At 55.6% G+C, this 25,473-nt stretch overlaps 6 protein-coding genes across 6 annotated transcripts; 2 read left to right on the plus strand and 4 right to left on the minus strand.

The window, feature by feature from the left end:
• Positions 1 to 1,793: 1,793 nt before the first annotated feature.
• Positions 1,794 to 2,687, plus strand: W97_06242 (uncharacterized protein; the record flags this gene model as incomplete). The annotated part of the gene is made up of 1 exon (XM_007783967.1): positions 1,794 to 2,687. One exon carries the CDS (start codon positions 1,794 to 1,796, stop codon positions 2,685 to 2,687), a length of 894 nt encoding a protein of 297 aa, XP_007782157.1.
• A 1,356-nt stretch (positions 2,688 to 4,043) lies between these two features.
• On the minus strand, positions 4,044 to 5,885 carry W97_06243 (uncharacterized protein; the record flags this gene model as incomplete). Its single annotated transcript, XM_007783968.1, has 4 exons — positions 4,044 to 5,356; positions 5,412 to 5,632; positions 5,687 to 5,756; positions 5,813 to 5,885. The coding sequence occupies 4 exons, from the start codon at positions 5,883 to 5,885 to the stop codon at positions 4,044 to 4,046; spliced, it is 1,677 nt and encodes a 558-aa protein (XP_007782158.1).
• A 1,333-nt stretch (positions 5,886 to 7,218) lies between these two features.
• On the minus strand, positions 7,219 to 8,765 carry W97_06244 (uncharacterized protein; the record flags this gene model as incomplete). Its single annotated transcript, XM_007783969.1, has 3 exons — positions 7,219 to 8,013; positions 8,068 to 8,207; positions 8,261 to 8,765. 3 exons carry the CDS (start codon positions 8,763 to 8,765, stop codon positions 7,219 to 7,221), a joined length of 1,440 nt encoding a protein of 479 aa, XP_007782159.1.
• Positions 8,766 to 11,623: 2,858 nt separating this feature from the next.
• Positions 11,624 to 13,192, minus strand: W97_06245 (uncharacterized protein; the record flags this gene model as incomplete). Its single annotated transcript, XM_007783970.1, has 3 exons — positions 11,624 to 11,731; positions 11,801 to 12,189; positions 12,262 to 13,192. The coding sequence occupies 3 exons, from the start codon at positions 13,190 to 13,192 to the stop codon at positions 11,624 to 11,626; spliced, it is 1,428 nt and encodes a 475-aa protein (XP_007782160.1).
• Positions 13,193 to 15,744: 2,552 nt separating this feature from the next.
• W97_06246 (uncharacterized protein) lies at positions 15,745 to 21,880 on the plus strand (the record flags this gene model as incomplete). The annotated part of the gene is made up of 3 exons (XM_007783971.1): positions 15,745 to 19,530; positions 19,766 to 19,993; positions 20,048 to 21,880. 3 exons carry the CDS (start codon positions 15,745 to 15,747, stop codon positions 21,878 to 21,880), a joined length of 5,847 nt encoding a protein of 1,948 aa, XP_007782161.1.
• A 782-nt stretch (positions 21,881 to 22,662) lies between these two features.
• W97_06247 (uncharacterized protein) lies at positions 22,663 to 23,286 on the minus strand (the record flags this gene model as incomplete). Its single annotated transcript, XM_007783972.1, has 1 exon — positions 22,663 to 23,286. The coding sequence occupies one exon, from the start codon at positions 23,284 to 23,286 to the stop codon at positions 22,663 to 22,665; it is 624 nt and encodes a 207-aa protein (XP_007782162.1).
• Between the last annotated feature and the right edge of the window lie 2,187 nt (positions 23,287 to 25,473).

The raw sequence follows: 25,473 nt of genomic DNA on the forward strand, positions 1-25,473 counted from the left end.
GCATCTTCACAATGAATTCGAGAGCACGCAGCACAACAGCTGTAGCACACACGTCCACATCGGCAAGCTAGGCGAATGGCGCAAGGAAGGCTTGAAGAAACTTGCGAAAGGATGGCTCTGGTGGGAAGTACAGACAAGAAGCAGGACGACGCTTGGATAACAGACTGGAATGGCAGTATTGCGGAGCTGAGAGAGGCGGATGGCTTCAAGTCATGGCCATGGTGGGAAAATAAGATAGGGGAAGCGATGCCCTCTAACAGGAAGAACTGTATCTGGGCTATGCCAAATTCACTATTCGAATACGATGACAGCCGGAAGAACAGCCGCAGAATGGCTAGACTCTACAGAAAGGCGATAGAAGACAAGTCTTTCGCCGAACTCTTCGCGTTCGTAGACAGATTGCAAGACCTCGAAGACCTGATGGACCGCATGGCAAAACACTGTTACTCATCTTAGGATCTCCATAAGATGCACCAACGACGCAAGACAGTAGACTTTCGCCGGCCACCGCGGTCGATAAGCGCAGAGGGGGTTAGAAGCACTGGACAGCTTTGACGCTGCAGTTTCTGGAAGCTGCGGGCGCCTGCAAAACACAACAGAGGACCGCGAGACGGACTCGTCACAAACAGAGCACAACCGCCTCAGACAAGAAACCCGCCAAGCACTTGAAGGCGGACCACTCCAAACGCCTTTCAAAGACGTTCAATACCTACTAGAGGCCTTCATCCGGAGACTTGAATCAAAGAAGCAAGCATAGAGCGACGTATACTCCAGCAGAAGTAAATCCCAGCATTTCTTAACCAACTCCCCCTCCTCTTCTCGGAACCTAAGATCCGAACACAGCACCAGCAGTCGAGGCCACGGTAATCGAGGAGGACGAAGGTCCAACTTCAATCACCGCGACCAAGATGGGCAGCGCTACGACAGCAATACTAACAGTTCCCACTCTTACTCAAAGACCACTATTTACAAACCAAAGCCACACCGATCGCGAAGCGCAAGACTTGGCCGATGAAGCGTGGGAGTCGGCTGAGCGATCATCAAGGAATTTTCGCCCAGAACACACTATTTACGGCACGCTGCTGGAATTACTAGCAAACCAGCAAACGTCCCTCGGCGGTCCATCGCGAGCAGGCGGGTACTCAATTTTGGTAGAGAAGAACGGAAACGCAGAAGACAATACATCGAGCGCAACCTATTACACCAATACCCTGTGCTACAGGGGCCGCAGACACGATTAGTTTAGTATTTCACCACCATCAATCATTCAATCCACTGAATCTCATCGAATGGTAGCTAAACCCTGTAGAAAAAGACTGTGGTTACCGGGTATGCGGAGATAGTGATGACCTGGTTGCAGTATGTCACGGCACAAATGGCTGACACGTTGCCATTCACTCCAGCATGGACTTCAAGTAGGTAAGTGAGGAGCAATTAGCAAGAAAGAGCCGCCTGCAACACTTTGGCAATTCGCCTGTTGGTCTATTCAATCAGGACGCTCCCCTACTTCACCGAGTCCCCTCCTACTTCACCAAAGTCTCGCATGCTCCCATAGTCTTAGTCTCCTCTTTACGCCCTCGCCATTTGTGTTCTCTCTATCTTCTACAACTCTCCGAACTCTCCGTCCCGCACCAGCTCTGCCCAAACAAACAACGAAAAGCCATCCCATACTGCGATCACAGATATTCAAACCCTCGCTTTATCCAACACTCGAACGCGCCTTCACTCCAGTTCAGTATCGCCATCCAAAAACTTTCTTGTCCGATATCCAGTACTGCAATTTCCTTCAAACGATGTCAATCGCTCCGAGTCAGGCTCCTCGCGCTCAGCGCATGCTCGACACCGTCCACAACAATGAGGCGGGCAAAGAAATCTCGACCGCCTCGACCGCCTCGACCGCCTCGACCGCCTCGACCGACCGGTCTCGTTCCTTCCCATTCATGGACCTCCCCACCGAGCTCCGCTTCATTATCTACCGCATCTGTCTCGCGCGCCCAAAGCCGATTTTGCTGTACACTCCAAGCGCGCAACCCGCACCCGATGCTGGCCAAACCCGCACCATCACGCAGCAAGCCCGCCAACGTGTTTTACAGCAGAGCCAGCAGCAGTCACAGCGAGCACAGCTCGCCCAGCAACAACAAATACTACAACTGCAACCCGTCCTAGTCCTGGACGCACCCGAGCGTCCAACCGGACCGATGCTGCCACCGCCAGAGTCCGTGAACGACGACCCCCTGGTCCCCGCGCTGCTCGGCGTGAGCCGCACCATCTACGCAGAAGCAAAACCCATCCTCTACAACGACAACAGCCTCCACATCCCCCTCAGCGACGACACCCTACGCAAGCTCCCACAGCGCACCCGCTCCCAGCTGCGCCGTGCGCGCATCTCATACCACTCCGACCGCGCGACCGCGCGCGCATTCGGCGACGCGGTCCGGCTGGGGCTGCGCTACTGCTGGGGCCTGCAGAGCGCGACGGTCGTGATGCCGACGTCGTGGATGGCCGACCCGAGCGGCAGGATGTTCGCGGCCGACTTTCGCTGCCTGTGTTGGCTGCCGAGGGCGTGTCGGGTTGTGCTTGAGGGGGAGGCGAATGCGCAGGTCAAGGCGGTCGTGGAGGCGCGGGCGAGGTTGGCGGAGACGGCGGATGAGGAGACGTGGGCGCGGCTTCCGTTTGCGCGGTTCTGAGACCGGGGGTCGGGGGCCTGCTGGCTTGTGGGGGGAGGTGGTGGGATGGAAGAGGGGTTGAGGACGGGGATGATGACTGGTATGCGTGCGGCTGCGAAGTCTTGGGGATAGGGATGGGGACTGCGAGCTTGAAAAGATTTTGGAATGATGGGACAGGGTAGGTTGAAGGTCGGGGAAAGACTGATAGACTGGGAGAGATGCTATGCGGTTGAGCTTCTGGGTGGCGGAGAGGCTGGCGCTGTTGCATTTTCTGGTTTTGCTCTGAACGGAGATTTGTGCAGTGGGCTGTGGTCTCCTGATCGCGCAGTTTGCAGCGGCTGGCGTTAACACTACCAACATACCACCAAACTTCACTCTGCTGGCGCTCGTGGTTATAACTGCATGGACCACTTCCAGGGATTGGAAGCCGGTTGATGGAATATGACCAATGAATCAATGAAGACAGTTCCAGAGATGCGATGAACAATTACTTATAGGCCCAATTTAGCCACTTTCGTCTTACCGTAAAGAGCTCGAGCCCAACAGAGCCGTTATATACCCCATCCCGTATATCTGACTGGTAGCTAGTCACGTTGAGTAGGAGATTCGCCAGACTCCCATCATCACCAGCGCCTCCACATTTCAAAGTCATCAAAACAGCTACGTCGTATTCATACCTTACAGATAGCTCGACCGGAAAGGCTTTTGCCCAGTTCACTTCGACTATGCGAAAGCTTGCAGAAGGGGCCAGGACTGATATATCGCGGCAAGTGTAGACATTGAGTCCGAGAGATTTCCCAACACATAAGGAAGTCGCGTCGCACCATGGATCGGTCGTCACGTGCTCGGACGCCCAACCTCGAGATGGGTTTATTTCGGAGCGCCTGACGGGGGCGAGGGGGACCTCGTGTAGTCCCCAGCTTGCTTCTGTGTACGAAAAACTCAGGAACACGGTATGCTAGCCCAATGACGCGATAGACAGGTTCTCACACCAATCAACTTGAACCAGCGGTTGGCTGCGTGAAAGAATTGGAGTAATGCTGTGTCTTCGCCTTATAGCGACCAATGGAGATCCCAGCAAAGAACGCAGGGAGTAGACAGGTTACGAATGTAGAATAGGATGCGCCTCATAGCGCCAAGCGAGAGGCATACCTACAAGGAGTCGCCCCCCTTTGGCGTAAACACTCAGTAGAGAACACCCGAGCTGATCATCCGCGCAAACAAGCACTCCTCTATAGGAATGCCTAAACCCCCAGCCCGCCCCGGTCCCAATCGCTCGCGTAGAGAATCTTCAAGCCATCGTAATCATTCGCGAAACACATTTGACACACGCCATTCAGCCCCCAATACTCTTCCATGCTCCCTTCAGTCGAAATCCTACAAATCAATCAAGCTCCCCTGCTGCTGATGCTGCTGCTGATGTTGCTGCTGCTGCCCGCCCCCTTGCTGCCCCCCAAACGGATTCCCCCCTCCATACCCCCCCGCCGGTCCCGTCTGCGCCGGCATGATCCTGTTCTGCTGCGGCAACCCCGTAAACTGTGAATTCAGGAAAGGGTTGTTCCCCGTCGCGTTTGCGGTAAGTCTGTTCGCCCCAATCCCCGCCGAATTCACAAACGTGCCCGGCGCCGTGTGTTGCGCGGGGATGCGCAGATTCCCGACGTTGCCGAACGTGTCCTGGCCTTCGCCGGCGGCGAGGAGGGCGTTGAGGTGCGCGTGGGCCGGGTTTTGGTCGCGTGGGGGCTGTTGTTGGGGCTGGGAGGGGAAGGCGGGGAAGGAGGTTGAGGGGGTTTGTTCGGCTAGGGTGCTGAGGGTTGGTGCGCGCTGGGAGGGTTGGGTGGTGGGTTGGGGTCGCGCGAGGGAGGAGGCGAAGGGGTTGTTTGAGCCTGTTGGTTGGGGCTTTACGGACTCTTGGGGCTGGGGAGTGGCCCAGGGGTTGTGGCTGCCGGGCTGGAGGGTGGGTTGCTGTTCCAGGGGCGCGGCTCCGAAGCCGTTTGGTTGTTGGTAGGGGTTGTTCATGCTGAAGGCGGTTGTCTGGGGCTGCAAGTAGTTTTGCTGTGACGGGTATTGATCGAAACCCGCCTGCTGCGGCTGTTGCTGGTATGCGCCGTACCCGTAGCCGTTCTGGAAGCCGGTTTGCTGGCCTTGCATGCCTGTTGGAGTTGAGTATGCGTTGTTCAAGAAGCCGGTGTTCTGGGGCTGCTGCGTGTCCACGAGATTTCCGAACCAATCGACCGCTCCCTGCTGCTGGTAGCCCTGGTTGTAGCCGGTCGGTTGCGATGCCGCAGGCTGAGCAGGAGTGTCGTCGAAGAGTGACGCAGCGTTCGTCTCTTCCAGCTCCCTCCTGCGCAGCTCCTCCTCTTCTCTGCTCAGCCGTATGGCCTTCTCAAGGTCATCGTCGTCCGGTGAAACCCCCGAGTTCCTCTCGCGCCTCTTTCGATCCTCCTCCGCTTCATTTTTGCTGGCTTCGATCGCCAGCTTGTACTCGAGATCCTCATCGTCTGTTCGCTTGGGTCGGTTCTCACGCTCCTTGTGGCGTGGCCGTGCGGGCTCTCCGCCGCTTCCGTAGCCTGGCGGCGCAAACTCGTCGATGCCGGTGACGCGCGATTTCCAGGATTTCCGGTCTTGTCGCTCGGCGCGCAATCGCTCCTCGTCGAGAATGAGGGAGGTGAGCTCCTTGGCAGAGACTCTCACTGTAGAAGTGTACATTAGCTGCTGCCCCCTTGCCATGCTGGCGTAATGACAAACCATTCTGTCCAACATCTCTGCCGTCCTCGTCAATGTATTGGAACTCCCTCAATGTCTTGATGATGTAGACGTTCTTGCGCGCCCAGGTAACCACGAGCTCTGATCCTTCATGCAGGCAGTAATCCAGGACCTTCAACGACTTGAGGACATGGCGCCAATTCTTGCCCTTGTCATTGAGTCGCTTATCTAGCATGTCCATTATCTGGTAGAAGTCGGTTGAGCTGTCCAATTGTCAGTCAGAGTGGACTTGTAGATGCGTCGAGAGTGCGCCGTACTTGTTGAAGGTCATCTGGGCGATCTCCGCCATATCGGAGCCGACTGGACCCCACGGGTCATTGCTCGTTGCTGTAGATGTCAGCGGATATCTTAATCATAAGGATGACAGCGCCGCCAGCTCTTACCATTTCTGACCTTCACTTCCACCGAAGAGTAGCCCTTGGTGACATTCTTTACGCTCCTCACGACCTTCGACATGGCGCCTGTGTGATAGTCGGTAGAAGCCCCGCTGCGCACCGGTAAGTCGAACGGAGGAAGTGCCGTGGTAAAAATATCTCTGATATATCAGGCGAACGTGCGAGGTTGATGGTGTTTAAGCGGATGGCGAGCCGATAGCTGAAGTGGGCGGTGACGCAGTGTTGGTGAGCGCTTTCGTGTAGCTCGGCCGCTGAAAGGTTCGGCGCTATTGTGCGGTGGAGTGCTAGAGTGCAAAGAGTGGCGAGAGCGGCGAGAGCGGCGATTGTGAGTATGCGAGCGCAAGTGGTCTCGTACGAGTGTGTGGGCTGTGCATCGATGTTGGAAGTCGGCGAAACGAAGGGCTCCAAGCTCTGCGGAGTCGTAATGACGAGCCGGGGGGCCGCCGGTCGCCGCTTGGTTCGGCACGCTGTGGCTGAGAAACCCTGGCGCACGTGTACGCCAAGTAAAAGGTGGCCGTGCCGGTCAGTGAACTTGTTCAGGAATCGTGTTTCTCACGTTTCTCACGTTTCTCACGTTTCTCACGTTTCTCACGTTTCTATGAGGTTGGTCTCACTTATTGGTCATCGTGTTGCCAGACAATACCTACAGTGTTCCGAGTAACGCGATGCGGTTGTCGCTCGGCAGGCCACAAACGTTGGATCACGGCATTACTGCTGAGCGGTACGTAGAATAGAAAACATCAACTAGTCGATATAGCTCTTGGTACAAGACTGAGATGGATGGAAGCGCAAGAGCCCTTCTACCGACGAACTCTCCTCCAGAAGCGTAATAGCCCGCAACGAGCCCGAGACGCCAGTTCAGTCTATCCGACGCCCCACGCGACCCGCCCATTAAACAGCTCGAGCTGTACAAGCAAGGTATCTTGCAATAACTGGAATCAAAAACTCAGGGGAAAACATAACTGCCAACTTCTTTTGGAGGGGGATCGAGCTAAGGAAAGAACCGTATCAGCGCGAATGCCACTCCGAGAACCATGCAGATTTCAGTCCCCTCGGAAGCAACAATGAAAATGGGTATACCCCGTTGTAGCGACAGCAACTGCGAATCGAACTCCAATATTGTAAATACAGCCAAAACAAATGAGAAGACGGCAGCTGTGGGTTGTGCCGCCGCTTTATGTGCGGACCGTGGAAGTGTGTGGGGTGATGACATTTGCAGGGTTGGAGAGGTGGTGGCACGAACAAGTTCGACTGGTGTGGAGAGGCGGACCAGGGTGTTCTCTGGTGTGACAAGCAGACTAGGTGAGTTCTGAGAGTACTTATGCGTGGAGCTTCCTACGGCCTCCACGATGGATCATTCCTGTAGCACTCGGTCAATGCAAGGATGACCGCAACTACTGAACTGGCGGAGCCCACAGATCGCCTGGCGCCATCCGTTGACGCGGGTCATACTGGTCAGGATCCGTGCTTTGGGGCCTACGCAGATTCGAGTTCTGGTAGTAAAGGTTGGGTGTAGTCTGAGCATAGTGAGGCTCCGGATAGACATAGCCGTCCGCAGGGGCTGGCGATTGTAACCCTTGCTGTGAAGGAGACTGCCAGCCCATGCCTCCGATATGGGGACTTCCGTTAGCACTGACGGACTGTCCGTGGTTGCTGTTCGCTGGAGGTTCGAGAACAGGCGGTGGTCCATAGCCACTTGGGTGTGACGTGAGAGAGGGCCTCTGGTTGCCCATGGCGGATGCGTATGACTGGGATGTCAAGGAGGGAGAAGAACGAGGACTGGGCTGCTGAAGCTCGCTCCGGAGATGTGGAGGTACGCTCAGAGAATTCATATACGCATAGTCCGATGGTTGCCTGTGCATTTGAGGAACGCCAGGCATTCCTGCTGCAGGCGAAATCGACATTGGTCGATCGTTGAGTGTCGGGCTTGGGAGCGGTGACCCTGCTGCTTCGGAGTACTCGTCTACGTCTGAGCGGGTAGACCGACTGGGTGCTGATGCATGTGAGGCCAGGGCGGCAGCTGTTGCGGCTGCAGCCTCCTCGACAGTCCCAGTGTGGTGGTTTTGGTGACGGGTAAGAGTAGTCCTGCGCGTAAATGTCTTCTGACAATCCGCGTAGGGACATTTGTAAGGTCGCTTTCCGGAATGTATCCGGCGATGCCTCGCTAGAGAACTCGAGTCGCTAAAAGGCTACCGCGGTACGCGTCAGCTACACCGCTCCTTCGTAACGATGAAACTGCTCACCTTTCCGCATCGCTCACACATGTGGGGTTTCTCCCCAGTGTGGACACGTTGATGTACTGTCAACGCCGAACGCTGGATAAACTGCTTGCCGCAACCCGGGTATTCACACACATGTGGACGTACGCCGCTATGGATGCGTTCTGGAGCAACGTCAGCACATGACACAGTGCACTATACACGGCTGGGCCCATACCATGACGTGCGAGGTCACTACGCCGTGCGAAACCCTTGCCGCAAGTTGAGCAGGCGAAAGCCTTCGGTGGCCCTGATTCACCAGTCGGTCTACCGCCGTTCGACTGAACTTGTTGGTTCTGCTGGCCCTGTTGCTGGTATGTGTGGTCTGTGGGTGGTGGATGCGGAGGTATGTAGCTGTTGTTAAGCATCGGCATCGGAGCCTGCATCGCAGAAGGCGACGGGTAGCGCATGCCATTCTGCAGGCTGTTCGCCATCTGCGGGTATGACGGGATCGACGGCGCGGGCTGCGACGAGTAACGCGACGACGGGTCTGAGGGATGTGGCGACACGCCTCGTTCGGAGTTGGCTTCTGATTTTATCCTGCCGTTGAGGTACGGCGCGTGGGTATAGTGCGGCTGCTGCAGGTCGTGCTGCATGCCGTGTTGTTGCATGTCGTATTGCATCGGTCTCGCTAGTACAGCCTGTGCTGGATACTTAGTATTGAGTATATCGCCAAGCTCCATCTTGCAAAACGAAGGGGGTGGTCCAGGCGAGTGAGGTGGTATGTGGCCAGGCAGGTCCTGGGCGAAGAGGGAATGTGCGCACCACTATGTTCGCAGCTTTGGGCCGGGTCGATCCGGCTTGCAAGGCCTCGTGGAGTGAGCAAAGATGTCGATGTTACGCTGTCGCAGAACCTTCGGTGGTCAACCCGTGATGATAGGGGATCAAAGCTTCAATGCAGATGGTCCGTTCGATGCGTGCATTCGAGACGGTGTCGGGCCGCGCCACGGTCAATGCTGACGACTGGGAATACTACAAATGCATCTATCAGTAGGAGTAACAGTGTGTTGAGGTGTCAAATGTCATGGAGTTGTGGAGGAATACACGGTCGCCAGGCCCGAGTCGGAGAGGCGATGCGGACGCGGAGCGAAAAGGGGACGGTGAAGACGTGCCCTGGCCGAGAAACAAGACGCGGCGCGACTGGAGACGCTCACGAACAAAACAGCACGTACCTAAAACGGTTCAAGGCGGCGGCGGCGCGTTCAAGGCGAGGTCTGGGGGATGTTCTGCTGTGTTGAGGCAGCTGCGATGCTGTGGGTAAGGTACTTCCAGCGTGTTGTATCACAGTAGTAGAGGACGACGCCAAGCCGCCAAGCCCCAATAGGTTTCGGTTAATGCACGAATCCAGGGCTCCAACGTCTAGCAAGTCGGTCAAGGTCTGCCTCGAGCGTGACCGCTTTTTCAGTGAATGATGCCCAGTGATATTGCGCTGCAGGTTTTTTGCGCGTCCTGTGTGGTCCAGCTGTGATGGGAAATACCGCTCGAATCCGAGTCTTCGTCCGTTGCTCACAGAGGAGAGCCGAGACCAAATTTCTGTCCAGCGTACCACGGTACGGCCGGTAGCAGCGGCGGGCTCCAGATGTTCTTCTTGGTTGGCAGCTGAGTGGCTCTGTATTGTCTGAATTCACTCGAGCCAACGGTTCGTCTGATTTTCTTGCTGAAAAATATCCCTTCGCTGCAACTCGCCCGGTGGCGTGACGGCGAACGGAACCACCCTTAGAGAACACGTAACTCGTAACTCCCCTAATCCTTCACACGGGGATTACTCAGATGCGGTAGCTAGAGACGGAGCTGATGTTTGTCTTTGCCAGCCACCTTTGTCGCCAAGAGTCTCAAGCCGCGCCGTGTTGATTGCGTAGGAATCTATGATTTTCTCTGTTTGTAAGCGTCTCGCCACAACATCCACAAAGCTGCCATGCAGGACTAGACTGCGCGTAGAGCGTCTTGCTGCTGTGTGTGGTCTGAAGTAGATGCTTCTTGGGGATGGGAATCTGGGATGACATACGTGCTCAAGATGCTATCTAGGTAGTATAGGCATCAACCTTCAGCCTGGGTCGATCGATATAGCGGTTAAGTGACGAGTCGCTGATTGCAATGGTAATGTTGAAGCTTTCGAGAAAGTTCAAGGTCGGTCGCGCAGGTAAGACGCGTCGTATCGACACCGCGTCGAGTTCCAGAAGAGATGTGGAACATGGGATGTGTGACGGTGTAGGGAAGATGTCACAGGCTAAAACTAGGCATGGTCTTTCGCAATGGCGTAGGTCACTAGGCAAGCATCCCTAAGGTCATGGCCAGAGAAATTGCGACTTGATCAAATGTCGCCTTAGCACCGTGTACATTAACCTTATTGCCATCCTCCTCCATTCATGCCCACAGACATGCGCCTGGGAAAGGAACGCTCGGGCGATGGGCTGAAGCACTGATGCGCCAACGGTCCAAAGCTCGACCTCTGCAGCGTGCACTACTGCAGGGGAATGCTTCTCCCGTTCAGTGCAGGCAGATCATGGTACATAGTGATGGAGAGTATCATGTGCGGATTGAAGCTCCTGCTGATGGAGGAGGTTCTTCCTTGATGGACGACCGAGATTACTTTGCACTTCTCTACAAGTGATAGCTGACACCCAACCTAAGGCAGCTCACCAATGCCGTAAAAAGATACCGGTACATACCTAGGTAACTACCACAAAGTACTGCTCGCTGGACCGAGCGCTTCGATCCATCTGAGCCACCCCTGGCGCAACATGGCATCGGCCAAGTATGGAAGCCTTCTGGCGGCGTTCTATGGCACGTGCGTCCTGCCTGTAACCGCCATTGCTGTCACCGTGCAGGCTGCACCGTTAATCTCCTCAAGGACTTTCGTAGGCAGAAAAGGTACCATGACAAGAACCTCCAACTATATCTGTTGCGCGGCGTGAAACCTTCTACGGTTGGAAAACATGGAAGCTGCCCCACGGCGATTCCCCGCCAGGAACGCTTTGCGAACTGAAACCTCCCTTCTGCATCATCAAGCTGGAGCATACCCGCGCTCATCCCCTTCCGTTCCTCCATCCCTCCATCCACCCATCCACCCATCCGGACCGTTAGACCACCAAAGGCACTGATCCCACTGCATCATCTCGGCTCACCAAATGCCAGGAAACTGTCTGCGTCTGAGCGTCCGCAAGTGGCCTAGCTGTGGCCTCAGCGCTCGAAGCGACACGCCCATGATTCCCGCGAAATTAGAGTTGTCTCGTGGAAGCGCTAGAAGGCGCCCCTTTGAGCTCATGCCTCACGGAGCTGGGCCCGGAGGTTTCTCATGTCGTAGCTTGTCAAGGCAGGGGTTGTATCACGTGCGGTTCTTATGGCGATGTGATGAATGCTAAATGATGGTTTTTCGAACGTTGGGGTTACGCTAAATACGTCTCTCGCGATGGCGCTCAGAGCGATAAAGGAGAATTTGCACGTGAACGATCGTAATACTCTTGTGCCAGCCCTCCTGCTACAACACTAGGTAGAGAAGCAACGCATACGCCTCTCGCCTCTCCCACAGTGGGCCTTTCTATCACGCTTGAAGCTCAAGCGGCGGAATGACGCAACCCTTGTTAAGCCTGCAGCGCGGATCATACTTACTCTTCAACTGCCTCAGCTTCTCGTAGTTCGCGCCGAAGATCTTTACACAATCGTCAGTACCTCATGACTCTCAACGGCTGCTGTAACCGTCAAGGAAGGAGACTCATACCTCATCAACACGATGATACCCCTCAACAGAATTCGGGAAATAGTCCTTCGGTCCGTGCCCAGGCGCAATCCTCCCCGGCGCCTTCTCCAGCAGCTCTACCGCCAGTTCGTCCGAGCAGCCCGACCCCGGCGCGAACCCTGTCAGCAGCTGGAGGACGTGGCGGGCAGAGGAGTGGGGCCAGGCAGTCGAGTCCGCAGGGCCAGCCGAGCGGAACGCTCTGTCCTGCATGATCTCCAGCAGCACGAAGGTGCCGGTGCCGAGGCGGTTGTCGGCGCCGACAACATCGTGGTACCAGTCCCAGGCGCGGAGGAGGAAGGACGGGTCGATGTCTGTGACGAGGGCGGCTGCGAGGTGGGAATGCAGGGCGCCAAACATTGGGCGGTTGACCTCTGGGTCGCCTTGGCTTCAGTAGAGGTTCTTTCCATGCGGCTGTGGATAGATAGATGGACAGGTGGACATACCTTGCAAGTCGTGCACCTCTCGCAATGTCATAGCGGAAGTCATGTCGACAGCCCCAGGGACGTCCAGTGCCCACTTGAACCCCTCTTCGCTCCTTCCATGCGCTTCGCCATGCGCATCATAAACCATGAGAAATATCGGTAGCGTCACCGGTTCGCCTCTCGCCGCGCTGCCGATGAGATCGCCGACGACGACATGCATCGCCATCTTCGGGTCCGACGGACGATTCGCGAAGTCCGAGACACCCCTCGCGATCTGCTCCAGCGCTTCACCCGGCAAGAAAATACTCCCAGAGTAGACGGCATTGGTATAGCGGTAGCACTTCAGCCTCACAGCCACCAAAACCCCGAAATTGCCGCCACCGCCCCGTAAAGCCCACAGCAGTTCCGGCTCCTCGGACGCCCAGAGCGCCCGCCCATCTAGTAGCACGATCTGCGCGTCCAGCATGTTCTGCGGGTCGGCCGCGAGCCCGAACTCGTGGCTCAGCCACGAGATCCCGCCGCCTAAGATGGATCCGCCGACGCCGACGTAGGGCGTTCGCGCGCCGACGACTGCGTAGCCGGGGGCTAGATCTTCGAGCTTGCGGTAGACGTCGCCCCAGGTCTGGCCGGCGCCGATGACGGCAGTCTCTTCTTCGACGTTGAAAGTTAACTCGTCGAAGGCGCTCATGCTGAGGACGACGTCTTTGGCGGAGCTGGAGCCGGTGCCGCCGGAGCGGATGGCGAAGTTGAGCTCGGTATTGCTGAGGTACCTGATGGTTGCTTGGAGCGCGGGAAGGGAGGTTGGGCGGAGGACGAGAGCGGGCTTGAGGTCTTTTTGGTATGACCAGCAGCGAGTGTTGTCCTGATAGAGGGGAGAGGAAGGGACGATCGTTTCGTCTGCAGAGAGGATGGCCCGGAGCTCGTTCACGTGATCGGGAGTGAGACTCGACATGGCTGTGACTGTGTTTGCTATATCAAAAATAAGATCAGCAGGGAATGTAAGATCGACAACACGCCATCCTCATTGGTTTTGCTATGCTGTGGGAATGGGTTTGAGGGCACAGAGAACTCAACGCCGTCATCATAGCCTCTACACGATGGTTGGATATGACGGCCGCGCGCGAGAAAAGAAGGCTGGTATGAATGGTGACCACTTGGGATGCCAGAACCTTTGTAGCTCCACGCTTGCTAAAGCCATTAGAAGCAATGAACGCGTAATAGGCTGATACCATATCTAAGGGTTGGAAGGAGTGACTTTCTCGTAGATTAAGAGGAGGTTGAGGTTGAAGCACAAAACCTTACTCAGATGCTGTATCGTTCAATGGTCGATACTGCTTTGGAACAATCCTTTTGCCTGTTTCTACCGCGTTCAATAATTGTCTAAAGGCACCGGCGCACAGAATTCCGACGGTCTGGGACGTCACAGGTCTTGCAATGAACCAAATGTGACTTCCGCCACTCTCGTGCGTGTGCCGGGGTGCTTCTAGCACTTGCCAAAACGGATTTGCGAGTAGTGAGTGCAATTGGATAAGGGTACCAGGTAGAGTGTTCAATCTGTAGCCAGACCAAGAAGACAATAGAGATCTGAGTATTTTGAGGCTTTTCTTAAAGTAGTCTATGCAATCTTCTTGAGAGGAGCAGTATGAAAAGCATAAGACGCGGTGAGAGAACGGCTGTCAGGCACTCAGAGCACGACAGTGCTTATAAATTCGTCTGATCGTCCCTCTAGATCAGAAAGATCGAGAAGCTAAAGCATATGATACCAAACAAGAAATGCCTCACCGCGTGAGAACATCTTCATTGGGGACCTGACTCTGCCAAGCTCCGTGAGTGCGACAAGCTGCTTACTGTACTCTTGGATGCGTTTTGGGGGCCGATTACCACCACCGCTGCAGGCAGAGGTCCTCTTGTTCACCTGATCAGAGGAGAAATAGTGCAGAGTACTATGATATTCGGTTCCAGCTGCTTCATTGAGTTAAGCACTCGGCGTCGCGCTCACATCAGCCATGCAAGATCAACAAGCAGACGACGAGCTCCCTCGAGAACGCCGCAGAAGACTCATAGCGGCGATCAGGCACTCAGCGGATATACTAGTTGCAGCCTGTTGCGTAGCTTTAGAGCAATCTTCATCAGGGCGGCGCGAGGCTTCGACGCCCGTTGTTGTGCGCATAGGCATCATATCCGCTGGTTACTCTTCCAGTCATTGGGCCTGGTGTGTCAAAAAAGTAGGATCGCAGGGTTTCGATTGTGCCATGTACCTTAGTCGGGAAGGTTCGCTCTTGAGGCAGTCCTTTGTTCAATAGGCAACCACTAGGTTTCTCTCAGGCAGCACCTGCAAGCCCGCAGACGTTGGGAGCCTGAACGTATGTCGTCGGTACCTGACACTCCTCCAGTAGCCTAGCGGAGACCATCGCAGCGGGACACAGCCAGTCAACCACTAGTTTAATGATTGATAGTTTGTGGACAGACGGGAGATGGTGACAGGTGTTGGACTGTTGTGACAAGGGTCACGTGAAATGTGGCTGGCATCGGACAAACCAGCTGCCGCTCTCTCCTCAGGAGCAACTTCACTCGCTGAACAAGACCCGCGTCACCAGCTTCTGCTCCACGAGCACCACCTTAATCCCTCGGCCACTGCGCTTGCATGACGGCTCGAGTACTTTTCTCTTGCTCTTCAGCTTGTGGAAGCTCATATAGTTCTGCAGCGGCTTTGTCGAGATTCAAAAGCTTGTATTTTTCTTAGCGCGTCACTTGCGCGACCCTCCGTTCACCACCCCCTCAAAACCACCTCCCGCGCACACTGTGCTACTAGAATTGCGCACTACAATCTCACAATCCTCTCCGAACCGTCCGCTCACCCGCAAAGATGTCGGCTTTCGGTGGCTTCGGGAGCAGCGGATTCGGATCGAACAACCAGCAGCAACAGCAGCAGCAGCAGCAAGGCACTGGATTTGGAGGATTTGGGTCGAACACCAACACCACCGGAGGTATGTACGCCGCTCTACTATACCGCTCGGCATAGGTCTTCTGCGACCTGCGCCAGACGCGCTTCTCTGGTCACGCTACGCCATCTCAGCGCTGTCCACCTCACGCGCAGTCGCTGATCGCATTCTTGATGATATCCAGGCTTTGGTTCTTCGACCAACACTGGCTTTGGCGCCCCGAACACTGGAGGCGGTCTCTTCGGAGGAACTAACACCACAACGGGTGGCGCATTTGGATCTGGAGGTACGTAAAGATCTCGCGGTTCATCCATGGTGGAAGGTTTCCGACCAACTCGCGCTTTCGATGCTTAAATTTTCGCGTTCTGCGGAGCGCGTAGGCTCACAAGTAGCTGCCTGGAACGCATCAGGTGGCAATGCCTGCCTAGAGACATGTTCGCATAACCCGTCTCGCAAAGCATGTTTCGCAGAAGCCTATTTCACAATCCCTCAGCATTAAAAGCGAAAGCTCACATGTTTCTCGCTCTTCACTCCTTTCCTCGTCTTCTTCACGACTTAGCAAATGCCTCGAGTACTAACTCCAACCATCGCAACAGGTTTCGGATCGACCACGAACACCTCTCCATTTGGCGCAAAGCCAGCCTTTGGCGCGACTACAACAACGAGCGGTGGTAGCCTCTTCGGCAGTGGTACCGCGACTTCCGGGGCTCCAAGCTTCGGAGGCTTCGGCAGCACTACGAACACCGCGGCAAGCGGATTTGGGGGCGCTGCCACCACCGGTGGAGGTTTGTTCGGCTCACAGCAGAACAAGCCAGCGTTCGGGACCGGCACTGGAGGGGGACTATTCGGTGGAGGAACCACTGCCACAACTGGCTTCGGCAGCAACACGGCCCCAACTGCGGCTTTTGGTGCTGGCGCAAGCACTACGTTCGGCAACCAGGCCCAAAACAATGGAACTGCCGCCACCCCATTCCAGCCTCATATTGAGAAGGACTCGAGCACGGGTCCATCGTCCCACTACCAGACGATCACCTGCATGCCGCCCTACCAAGGCTATTCCCTCGAAGAATTAAGGCTAGCCGATTATGCGCAGGGCCGTCGGTTCGGTAACGCCAACGGACAGGCTGGAGCGTTCGGCCAGAGCACTGGCTTCGGCGCATTCAACAATACCAGCAATACGAGCACAGGCTTTGGCGCCAACACGACCGCAAATACAGGCGGTGGTCTTTTCGGCTCCACCGCCAACACGTCCTCTCCTTTCGGCGGCGCTCAACAGAACACCACGAGCGGCTTTAGCAGCAGCACAGGAGGCGGTTTGTTCGGAAGCAAGCCTGCTGCCACAGGTCTGTTCGGGGCTAGTACCACGACCACGTCTGGCCAGCAATCAGGCAGTCTCTTTGGGACGAGCGGAACCACTGGCTTCGGATCAGGCACCGGTGGGTTTGGGACCGGCACCACTGGCACTACTGGCGGTGGACTATTCGGGCAACAGCAAAATGCTAGCCAAATCCAGAACAAGCCCGCCTTTGGGGGCTTCGGCTCCGGTACCACTGGAGGGTTCGGCTCCGGAACAAGCACCTTCGGACAGAACACCACAACCTCTGCCGGAGGAGGGCTTTTCGGAAGCACGACCGCAACAGCATCCCCCTTTGGCGGCCAGCAGCAGCAAACTGCGACATCGAATCCCTTCGGCAGCTCCTTTGGGCAGACCAATCAGAACCAGCAGCAAGGTCAGACCGGAGGGCTATTCGGTGGAGGGTTCGGCGCAACCAACACCCAGCAGCAACAGAAGCCTGTTGGTCTCTTTGGTGGACCTGCTTCCACCACCACCGGCACTAGCTTGTTTGGTCAACAAAACAACACACAGCAACCGCAGTCTGGAGGTCTTTTCGGTAACGCGAACACTCAGCAGTCCGGAGGACTCTTCGGCAGCAAGCCAGCCACCACCGGTACCTCACTTTTCGGCAACGCACCAGCGTCGACCAGCAACACTGGTGGGGGTCTTTTTGGAGGCTTGAACACCGGTCAGAATCAGCAGACACAAGGCTCCAATCTCTTTGGTCAGACTCAGCAACAACAGAACAAGCCCTCCTTGTTCGGATCATCCGCGACAACCAGCACAAACACTGGAGGTGGGCTCTTTGCCGGCCTCGGCCAGAACAACACTGCGGCCCAGCCTTCGCTTTTCGGCAGTACTCAAAACCAACAGCCCTCACAGTTCGGTGGCAGCCTGTTTGGAGCTTCTCAGCAAAACCAACAGGCACAGCAGCCGCAGCATATGCATGCTTCCTTGACAGGCAACCCCTATGGAAACGATCAGCTCCTATTTACGAGCCTCAACACCCCAGCTTCAAACCCTGGACCTCTGATCACGCCCCTTTCTAGCAGCCAAAAACTGAAGAAGAGCGCTATCCTGCCGCAGTATAAGCTGAATCCTGCTTCCTCCTCGCGCTTGATCACTCCACAGAAGCGAACAGGTTACGGCTTCTCGTATTCCACCTATGGTACTCCCGGTAGCGCTACAGCAAGCCCCGGCGGCTTCGGGAGCAGTCTTCTGGGCGCAGGTAGTTTTGGAAGGACCTTGGGAAAGAGCTTGTCGTCGAGCAACCTGCGGCAGCAGTGGAACCCTGAGGACAGCATCCTATCTCCCAATGCATTCTCTGTGAACACAGGTCGAGCTTACGGTACGGGTAGCCTGAAGCGCCTCCAGGTTGATCGAAGCCTAAACCCTAGGCCGTCTTTATTCGGAGACAGCTCTCCTGAGCTGTCCAACACGACATCATCAAGGAAGAGTGTCAGCTTTGATACTAGCGCTACGAACGGCAGCAATGGAGCGAATGGGACCAGCAACGAATCGACCGCTACGCCCTCCGCGAACAATGCCCTCGTCCGCGTCGAGACGGATGACTCCAACCCGAGTGCCGAAGAGCAGGGCCTCCTCCGATCCTCTCGGTCGTCTGCGAACGGTGCAAGAGCAAACGGCGCAAGGGCAAATGGCGCCCCGACGCGGCCGGAGATGGAGCAGGCTACAGGTGGCGAGCTTGCCGCTGTCCCCGAAGATGGATCTCCGCCCGCAGCACCAGTCAAGGATGCTGATGACCTCGCTCGGGAGAGAGCCCGCAAGGCTCGCAAAGACCAAGAGCTTGGATCGTACTGGATGAAGCCGTCTCTTGAAGAGCTTCGGAAGATGAGTCCTCAGCGGCTGAAGAAACTCTCTGGCCTAGTGGTGGGGCGCAAAGGCGCCGGCAAGATTGAGTTTGGCGAAGTCGATCTGACTGGTATTCCGCTCGAAGACATTCCCGGCAAGGTTGTGCAACTCTCTCACCGGAGCGCTTCAGTCTACGACTCGGGATCACCGGTGCCCAAGCCGCCGGTCGGCAAAGGTCTCAATGTGCCCTCGGTCATCTCGCTGGAAAACTCTTTCCCTCGATCAGGCGCCGGAACACTGCCTGTGCACGAAAACAAGGGACCCCGATACGAAAAGCATATCAGGCGACTGAAGAAGGTCCAGGACACAGAATTCGTCAACTACGATGACCACACTGGCATCTGGACGTTCAGGGTTGAGCACTTCAGCAGATACGGTCTGGATTACGACGCTGAAGATGACAGCTTGGGTTCGAGCATGTTGAGTGCGCCTCCTGATACACCCACCTCCAAAGGCCGAACTCCTGCAATGCAAGGTTCACGACTTTCTCAGAGGTCCGAGGAAGACATCTCAATGTTGAGCCCACCGGAGTCATCAAGTCCGGATGACACATTTGATTTCAAGAAGGGTCCTCGAAAGAATGTACCTGGCGGCTTCGGGGACGAAGATGTGTTTGACGAGGATGACGAGGATGACGAGGATATGGACAACGAGCAGGAGCAGAGTATCGACAACACTCAGCAGTCTTTTTTAGATGAGCGCTCCGTGGGTTCTGCTCTGGATGGTGCCGACGAGCGACAAGTCGCGACACCAGAAGAGAGCGGAATGGTGTCGGCCGAGGAAGCTGATGCGGCGGATCCTCATCGACCGGGTCAAGCCATGGAGCTGGTTGCCGCAGATGATCCCTTTATCGTGGATGAACCAATCAGACCAAAGTCCATCCTGAAAGATACTGCGCTCCGAGAGACCTTGGGCACTCCGAAGCTCGTAATAGCTTCAGACTGGGCAACACAACTTCAGCAGACGTTGAGTCCCGTTAAGCAAAACCGACCGGCGCTCAGGGAGACTCAGGCGACGTTGTTGAAGGAGCGAGACGAGCAACAAATGCCCACGCCCAAGGCCGCTGGCAACCAGATGACGTTCGCCACCAGCATTGATCTGATGAAATCGCTTTTTGGTCAGGATACGGGACGACAGAATGTACGCGGGACGAAACAGGGCAGTGCTGGAAAAGGTTTCGAGGTTTGACTCCCCTGTGTTTTTCTATTTGTTCGGCGATCCTTGGCGGGTGCACCTTCCCTGTGCGTCATCGTATGCATTCGAACCATGTAGTCTGGAAAGACATGCGCGGAAATCCTTGGCTTCTTGCTGGGCATCCATCATGTACGTAGTATATAAATCGAAAGGACAATTTGCTGAATCTCTGTGTCTCTAGTGGCCTTACGCGAAGCGAACAAAACCGAATGATACAGACTCCATGAATGCAGAGGACAGAGCGTTCCACCAATCTTTCAAGCCAGCATGGGGCCCCGACAGTACATTAGTCTACACAACATCGGGGGACGCTGCTTCGATGCATGAGGGTCTTGTTGCCAACATGAAGTCATCCATAGTCTCACAGCATAGAGACGTCCGCTTCGCTAACTTTGTCCCTCCTACTGATGTAAGCACTCGTTGTAGACATTGTTATTCATGACTTGTATCTAACAGTTTGCAGCTCAGCACCAACACACTCAAGGATCAGAAAACGTGCACGCTTATTCAACGGGACAACGGCGGCATACCTTACGCCGAGACAACGGCCGGCTTTGAGTTCGGCCAATTTGCGCAGCTCGTCAAGGTAGATAGTCCTGCAGGCGTGCATGAGCAGCATGTCTGGCAGCTTGCCAGCATCCTCTTTGACGATGTCAGCGGCGAGTTGCCGGACGGCATACCTTCAGACCAGCTCGCCGACATCGAATGGCGTCTGCGCAAGGAGAAGTTTTCCGACTTCTGGCGGAAACTAGTTCAGTCCGATGCAGACAAGCAAGCGTATAAGTCCGCCACGGCGGAAGAACGGGCTCTGCAGCATCTTTCCAGTTACAACGTCCAAGAGGCTTGCACCGCATTAATCGAAGGTATGAACTTCCGTCTTGCAACGATGGTCGCGCAAGTCGGCGGAGATGAGGTTATGCGCGATGAGGTCGGACACCAACTTGACGCATGGCGCGACCTCAATGTTCTCTCCGAGATCAATGAGCCCATCCGCGCGATGTACGAGCTCCTAGCCGGCAACTGTGGTATCTGCGAGGGCAAGACGGGCGGAGACCCCGAAAACCAGGCACCGACCTTCCGACTCGCCTCACGCTTTAGCATGGACTGGCGCCGCGCTTTCGGTCTCCGGCTTTGGTACGGCATTCTCGAAAACGAGCCGATCGAGTCCGCCGTCGCTGAGTTCGAAGAAAATCTCGGTGACGGCACTGAGACCGTAAAGCCAGTGCCATGGTTCGCAGAGCAAGGCATCGACACCGCATGGCAAGATCCATCTCCGGACTCACGCGAAGACCTCCTCTGGGGCCTCTTGAAAATCTACGCCGCGCAAGAGGGCACCTTCAAAGCCGACATCGCCACCATCCTAACACCCGAAAACGTATCCGGCAATCCTCTCAACGCGCGCCTCAGTTTCCAACTCCTGCACCTCCTCAAAGCCCAGAACATCATCTCCCCACCAACCACTACCACCGCCGACGGCAACGATCCGGCAGACGCCCTCACATCAACCTACGCCACCGCCCTCCTCGCCGCCCGCGACTGGCCCCAAGCCCTCTGGACATCCCTGCACCTCTCCGACCCCGCCGCCCGCACTCAGGCCATCCAATCCATCCTCGCGCAAAACGCAGCGGCTATCGAAGACGGGACCCCGCTCTTCACGACCCTGACAACAGAGCTTAAGATCCCGCCCTCCTGGATCTGGACGGCCAAAGCGCTGCATGCGCGCGCCGTGGGCCGGAATGCGGCCGAGGAAGTCAAGTGCTGGCAGCGTGCGGGGGAGTGGGACGAGGCGCACAGCGTGCTCTGCCGGTCCGTAGCGCCGCGCGCGATTGTGGAGCGCGACTATGAGGGCTTGCGTGAGCTGCTGGAAGGGTTTGGCGGCGGGACGGAGGGGAAGGTGCAGGGGTGGAACGTTGGTGGGCAGGTGTATCGGGATTTTGTGCGCTTGGTTGCGGAGGTTGGGGAGGGGGCTGTGCATGGGCAGAAGAAGGGGGAGCGGGAAGCAGTGTTGAGGAGGCTTGGGAGGGGCCTTGAGGCCCTGGGGGCGGAGATGGGGAAGATGGGGCTGGTGGAACGGGCGGCGGTTATGGAGATGGGGCGGGTGGTTGCGGGATGGGTTGAGAGGGAGGAGGTGAGTTCTGTCCTCTGCATGTTGAGTGATAAGCGACTGACGGAAAAGCTGCAGGTCGGAGAAAAGGCGCAGGTGCTTAGGCTGCCGATGACCGAGGACGCGTATCTGCGGCACACGAGGGAGCTGAGCTTGAACTACTTCCGCGCTGTTATGGCAGGTGGGAGATAGGGGAGTTTTAGAATCGCGCCTTTTTGGGGGCCAAGGACGGCCAAGGAGGGTCTAATGCAACACGAGGTTTGGGTAGGGTGGCAGTCAGCTCTGGTGATGGCTCAAGCGTAGCGGAGCGGCCACTGGGGAGGAGAATATCGGTGTCAAAAGTTGCTATTGTCAACAAATTAGTCTTATGTAGAACTGTGTACTCGAATCGCTTGAAACAACTGGGTCCATCTGTGTCTGCTGACCACTGCGTAGATCTATCGTGAGGGATTAACACTACTTCATTACATATCGGGTCTATACCTACCCGATCATTATAATCTTGACTGTCTATATTGATTGATTGATCGATCATTATTCATGTCACGTCTTTCAGTTCCCAAAAGCGATTTATGCAACTACAACCGCGAAGCCTATTAGAGTGAAGTTTGGTAGTATATTAGTATAGATTTCTGTTCACAGTAAACCCAAAGAATGCAACAGCGCCGCCCATGTTCCACCAAAATCCCACCGGAAAGCAATTCTTTCAGTATATCAATCTTTCCCCGACCCTGCCCCATGACCCATCCCATCAACCCAAAGCCTTTCCCCGTGCTCTTAGTCCCCACTCATATCTCCAAAGCCTCGTAATCTCACCCATACAAAGCAAGCCGCCGCCACCCCTGCTCATCCAGCGTCTGCGCCAACCCGGCCATCTCGCCCACCAAGCGCATAACCTCCTCATTCGCCTCTCCCTCTAGCACGATCCGACACCCCTTTGGCAACCAATGCAGGACCCTAAAGTTGTTCGCCAATCAATCCGTCGTTCCTACATTAACGCTCCACACAGCCGGCATCTTAATCGTCAGCGTCTGCAGCCCGAAGCAGTACCGCAGGCCCTGTCGCACGGCCAGCATGAAGCCCCCAGGCCCAAACACCTCAGCGCGCGTAGGGATGGCGATGCGGGCGTGTTTGATTAGGGAGCGTGTGCGCTGGGGTAGCTGGCGCATGCCCTTGACGCTGTCAAGCGGGACGAAGAACGTGTTCTTATCGAGGACGGGCTTGGCTTCCGTGTAGATGGCTTTGCTGACGCGGAGAAGGGCGGGCATTAGGGGCTCTGTGTTGGTAGGTTCGGTAGATGGAGGACTGGAGGCGCCGGCGCCGGCTTGCAGTTGCTGTTGCTGGCCTTGCTGCAGGATGGTGCCGGACTGGGCAGAGGCCGCCACCGCGGAATTGTCCATGGGCGCTAGCTGCGGTAGTAGAAGCGCTAGAGAGCGCCAGAGGCAGAAGTTGTAGGTGTAGAGACGGAGTTCAGCTGGCAGATCCATAAATGGGAAAGGTTGAGCCGGAAGGGTTGAGACGGTCGAGGATGCTTTATCCTCGTTGTCATTGTGGACAATCTTAAGGACGCGAGGAAAATGACTCGGCGAGGCTGACATTGTGCGGTGGAGAAAACAGTCTGACATCGAACAAAGAAGTCTCCAGGCAAGACACTAGGATACTGGACTTGCGCGAAGGACACGCTTGAGTGATATGTTGGAGTGCGGTATTTGTTTTGGAAGAGGTGATGTGGGATGAATAGGACTAAGAGTTGTAGATGAGAGTGGGTTAGGGAATAGACTAAGGCGACGTGAGAGATGCTCGTGAAGTAAATCCGTCTCACTTAAGTAGTCTATAGGCGAATCACTAGTAAGCTATTGCAGGCGGCTCCTCCTCACAAGTTGCTATTCCCTTTTATTCTTAAAGACCTGACTGGGGTATACAGCAGCGTACCCGCTATTCGTCACGCTACCTACAGAACGGCTACTAATACAAGCAACTAAACTCCCCAACGGACTGTGGATAACCACATGGAACCGGGTAGCTTGTCTGTAGCCTCATCGGGCCGTGGTTGGAGGTGTTTGAGGCGAGTTGAAGAGTCGGAAACAGTGCATGATACGGGGGTTGATCGGAGCACTTGAGTGAGCCGCTCTTATCGCCCTTCTTGGTTACTAGGTTGCTGAAGTGGTTGGTATCCCTAGTGAACGTGCCAGGAACCATAATGGAGGTCTCGATGACCCATTGACTCAGCTCCGCCGCGTAGGAGACAGCGAGTGCGTCCATCGCGGCCTTGATGGCGAAACACGGAGCAAGGAAAGGCGGGGTGGCGCCGTGGACGCTGCTGAAGGAGACCCATACAATGAGGCCTTGGCCCTATATCCGCATGAGTGGGAGCGCGGTGCAGTTCGCCCGTTACGTGCTGAGCACATTGATGTTGTAGAGCTCCCCTAACTGCTCTGGGGAGAAAGATTCGGTGGGTCCATAGGACATATAACCTGCGTTGTGGGTTACTACGGCCAGCCTTCCGCACTCTGTCATGACCAGGTCGGTGGAGAACCGGATTGACGCGTCGTCGATGACGTCTTGCTCGATTGCTTAAAGGTCGACACCATGCGTAACGCGGTAGGCTTGAAGCACTTCGACGACGGGTTTACTGGTCGTGTTCACAGAGCGGGTGCCGGCGAACACTATATACCCAGTGAGGGCGATGGCGCGCGTATCTAGAGCGCCGAAGCTGGTTGCGGCACCGGTTATAAGAATAATAGGTGACATTGTGGAGTGGTCTACTGGGAATGAGTGTGCGGCTCAATTAAGTCTCCTGGGGAAATAGGATTTAAGAAATGGAGAGTAGACAATGTAAAAGAGGTCCAACATTGGACTTGACCTTATTGAAGCGCGGTGCGCCGGTACTTAATGTGATATGTAACGTATCTCCGACGTTGTTGAGCTGCAACGGAGATAGCTCTTGAATTGAACGTCTGCAAGGCGATCACGTGCGGAGGACAGTGCGTTTTAATGGATTTCGAACGGAATCCTTGAGAGTTTTTGAAATCCGTAAAGGCAGCTTATTAGCTATACCGTGTGTCGATCCATGCTCTGCACTAACTGTCCATTCGTAACATCATGAGTATCTCCTCTTGACTTTGCGCATTCAAAAACAGCAGATTCATACAGCCTTATAAGTTATAATCACGGGCTTCTAGTCTAAGCCCATCGTTACTACAGCAGTTATATACATCATCCAATCACCTCGCTCAATCAAGCCGCCGCTTACAGAAAAACCATTACCAAGCCTGGCAGTACGAACGCAACGCCTAGCACAATCCCAACCAAGTCACTATCGACAGACCCCCAAGAGCTAGCTCCACTAGTTCCTCCAACGATAGTAGTAACAGCACTCGCCACACTCGTTGCAGCACTTGCCACACTCCGAGTCGATTCCTGACTCGTCGCCGTACCGCCCGAGCGTGAGGTGCTGCTCTGAGTAAAATCGGGAAAGGTAAAGGACCCCTCGCTTGAGGTCGCAGACGAGGCGGCTGGAGTACTGCTCCGGGTGGAATCAGGAAAGGTAAAAGTTCCCTCGCCCGAAGATGTCGAGTCGAAGATAGTGACGCCGGTTGACGCGGCCAACGCCGTGGCCACAGCAGGCGTCGGTAGGGTGAGCGTCGAGCTGACAGCAGCAAAGCTCGCAGAGGCGTCCGCTGTGTTTGATGCCTGGACTGAGAGCGTTGTCGTCTCGTAAACTGTGCTGTAGGTGACGGTTGAGTAGTGGAAGCGGATGTTGTAGGTGTAGTAGTAGTACCAGT

The sequence above is a fragment of the Coniosporium apollinis genome (assembly GCF_000281105.1).
Source record: "Coniosporium apollinis CBS 100218 chromosome Unknown supercont1.30, whole genome shotgun sequence".
Lineage (NCBI taxonomy): Eukaryota > Fungi > Ascomycota > Dothideomycetes > Coniosporium > Coniosporium apollinis.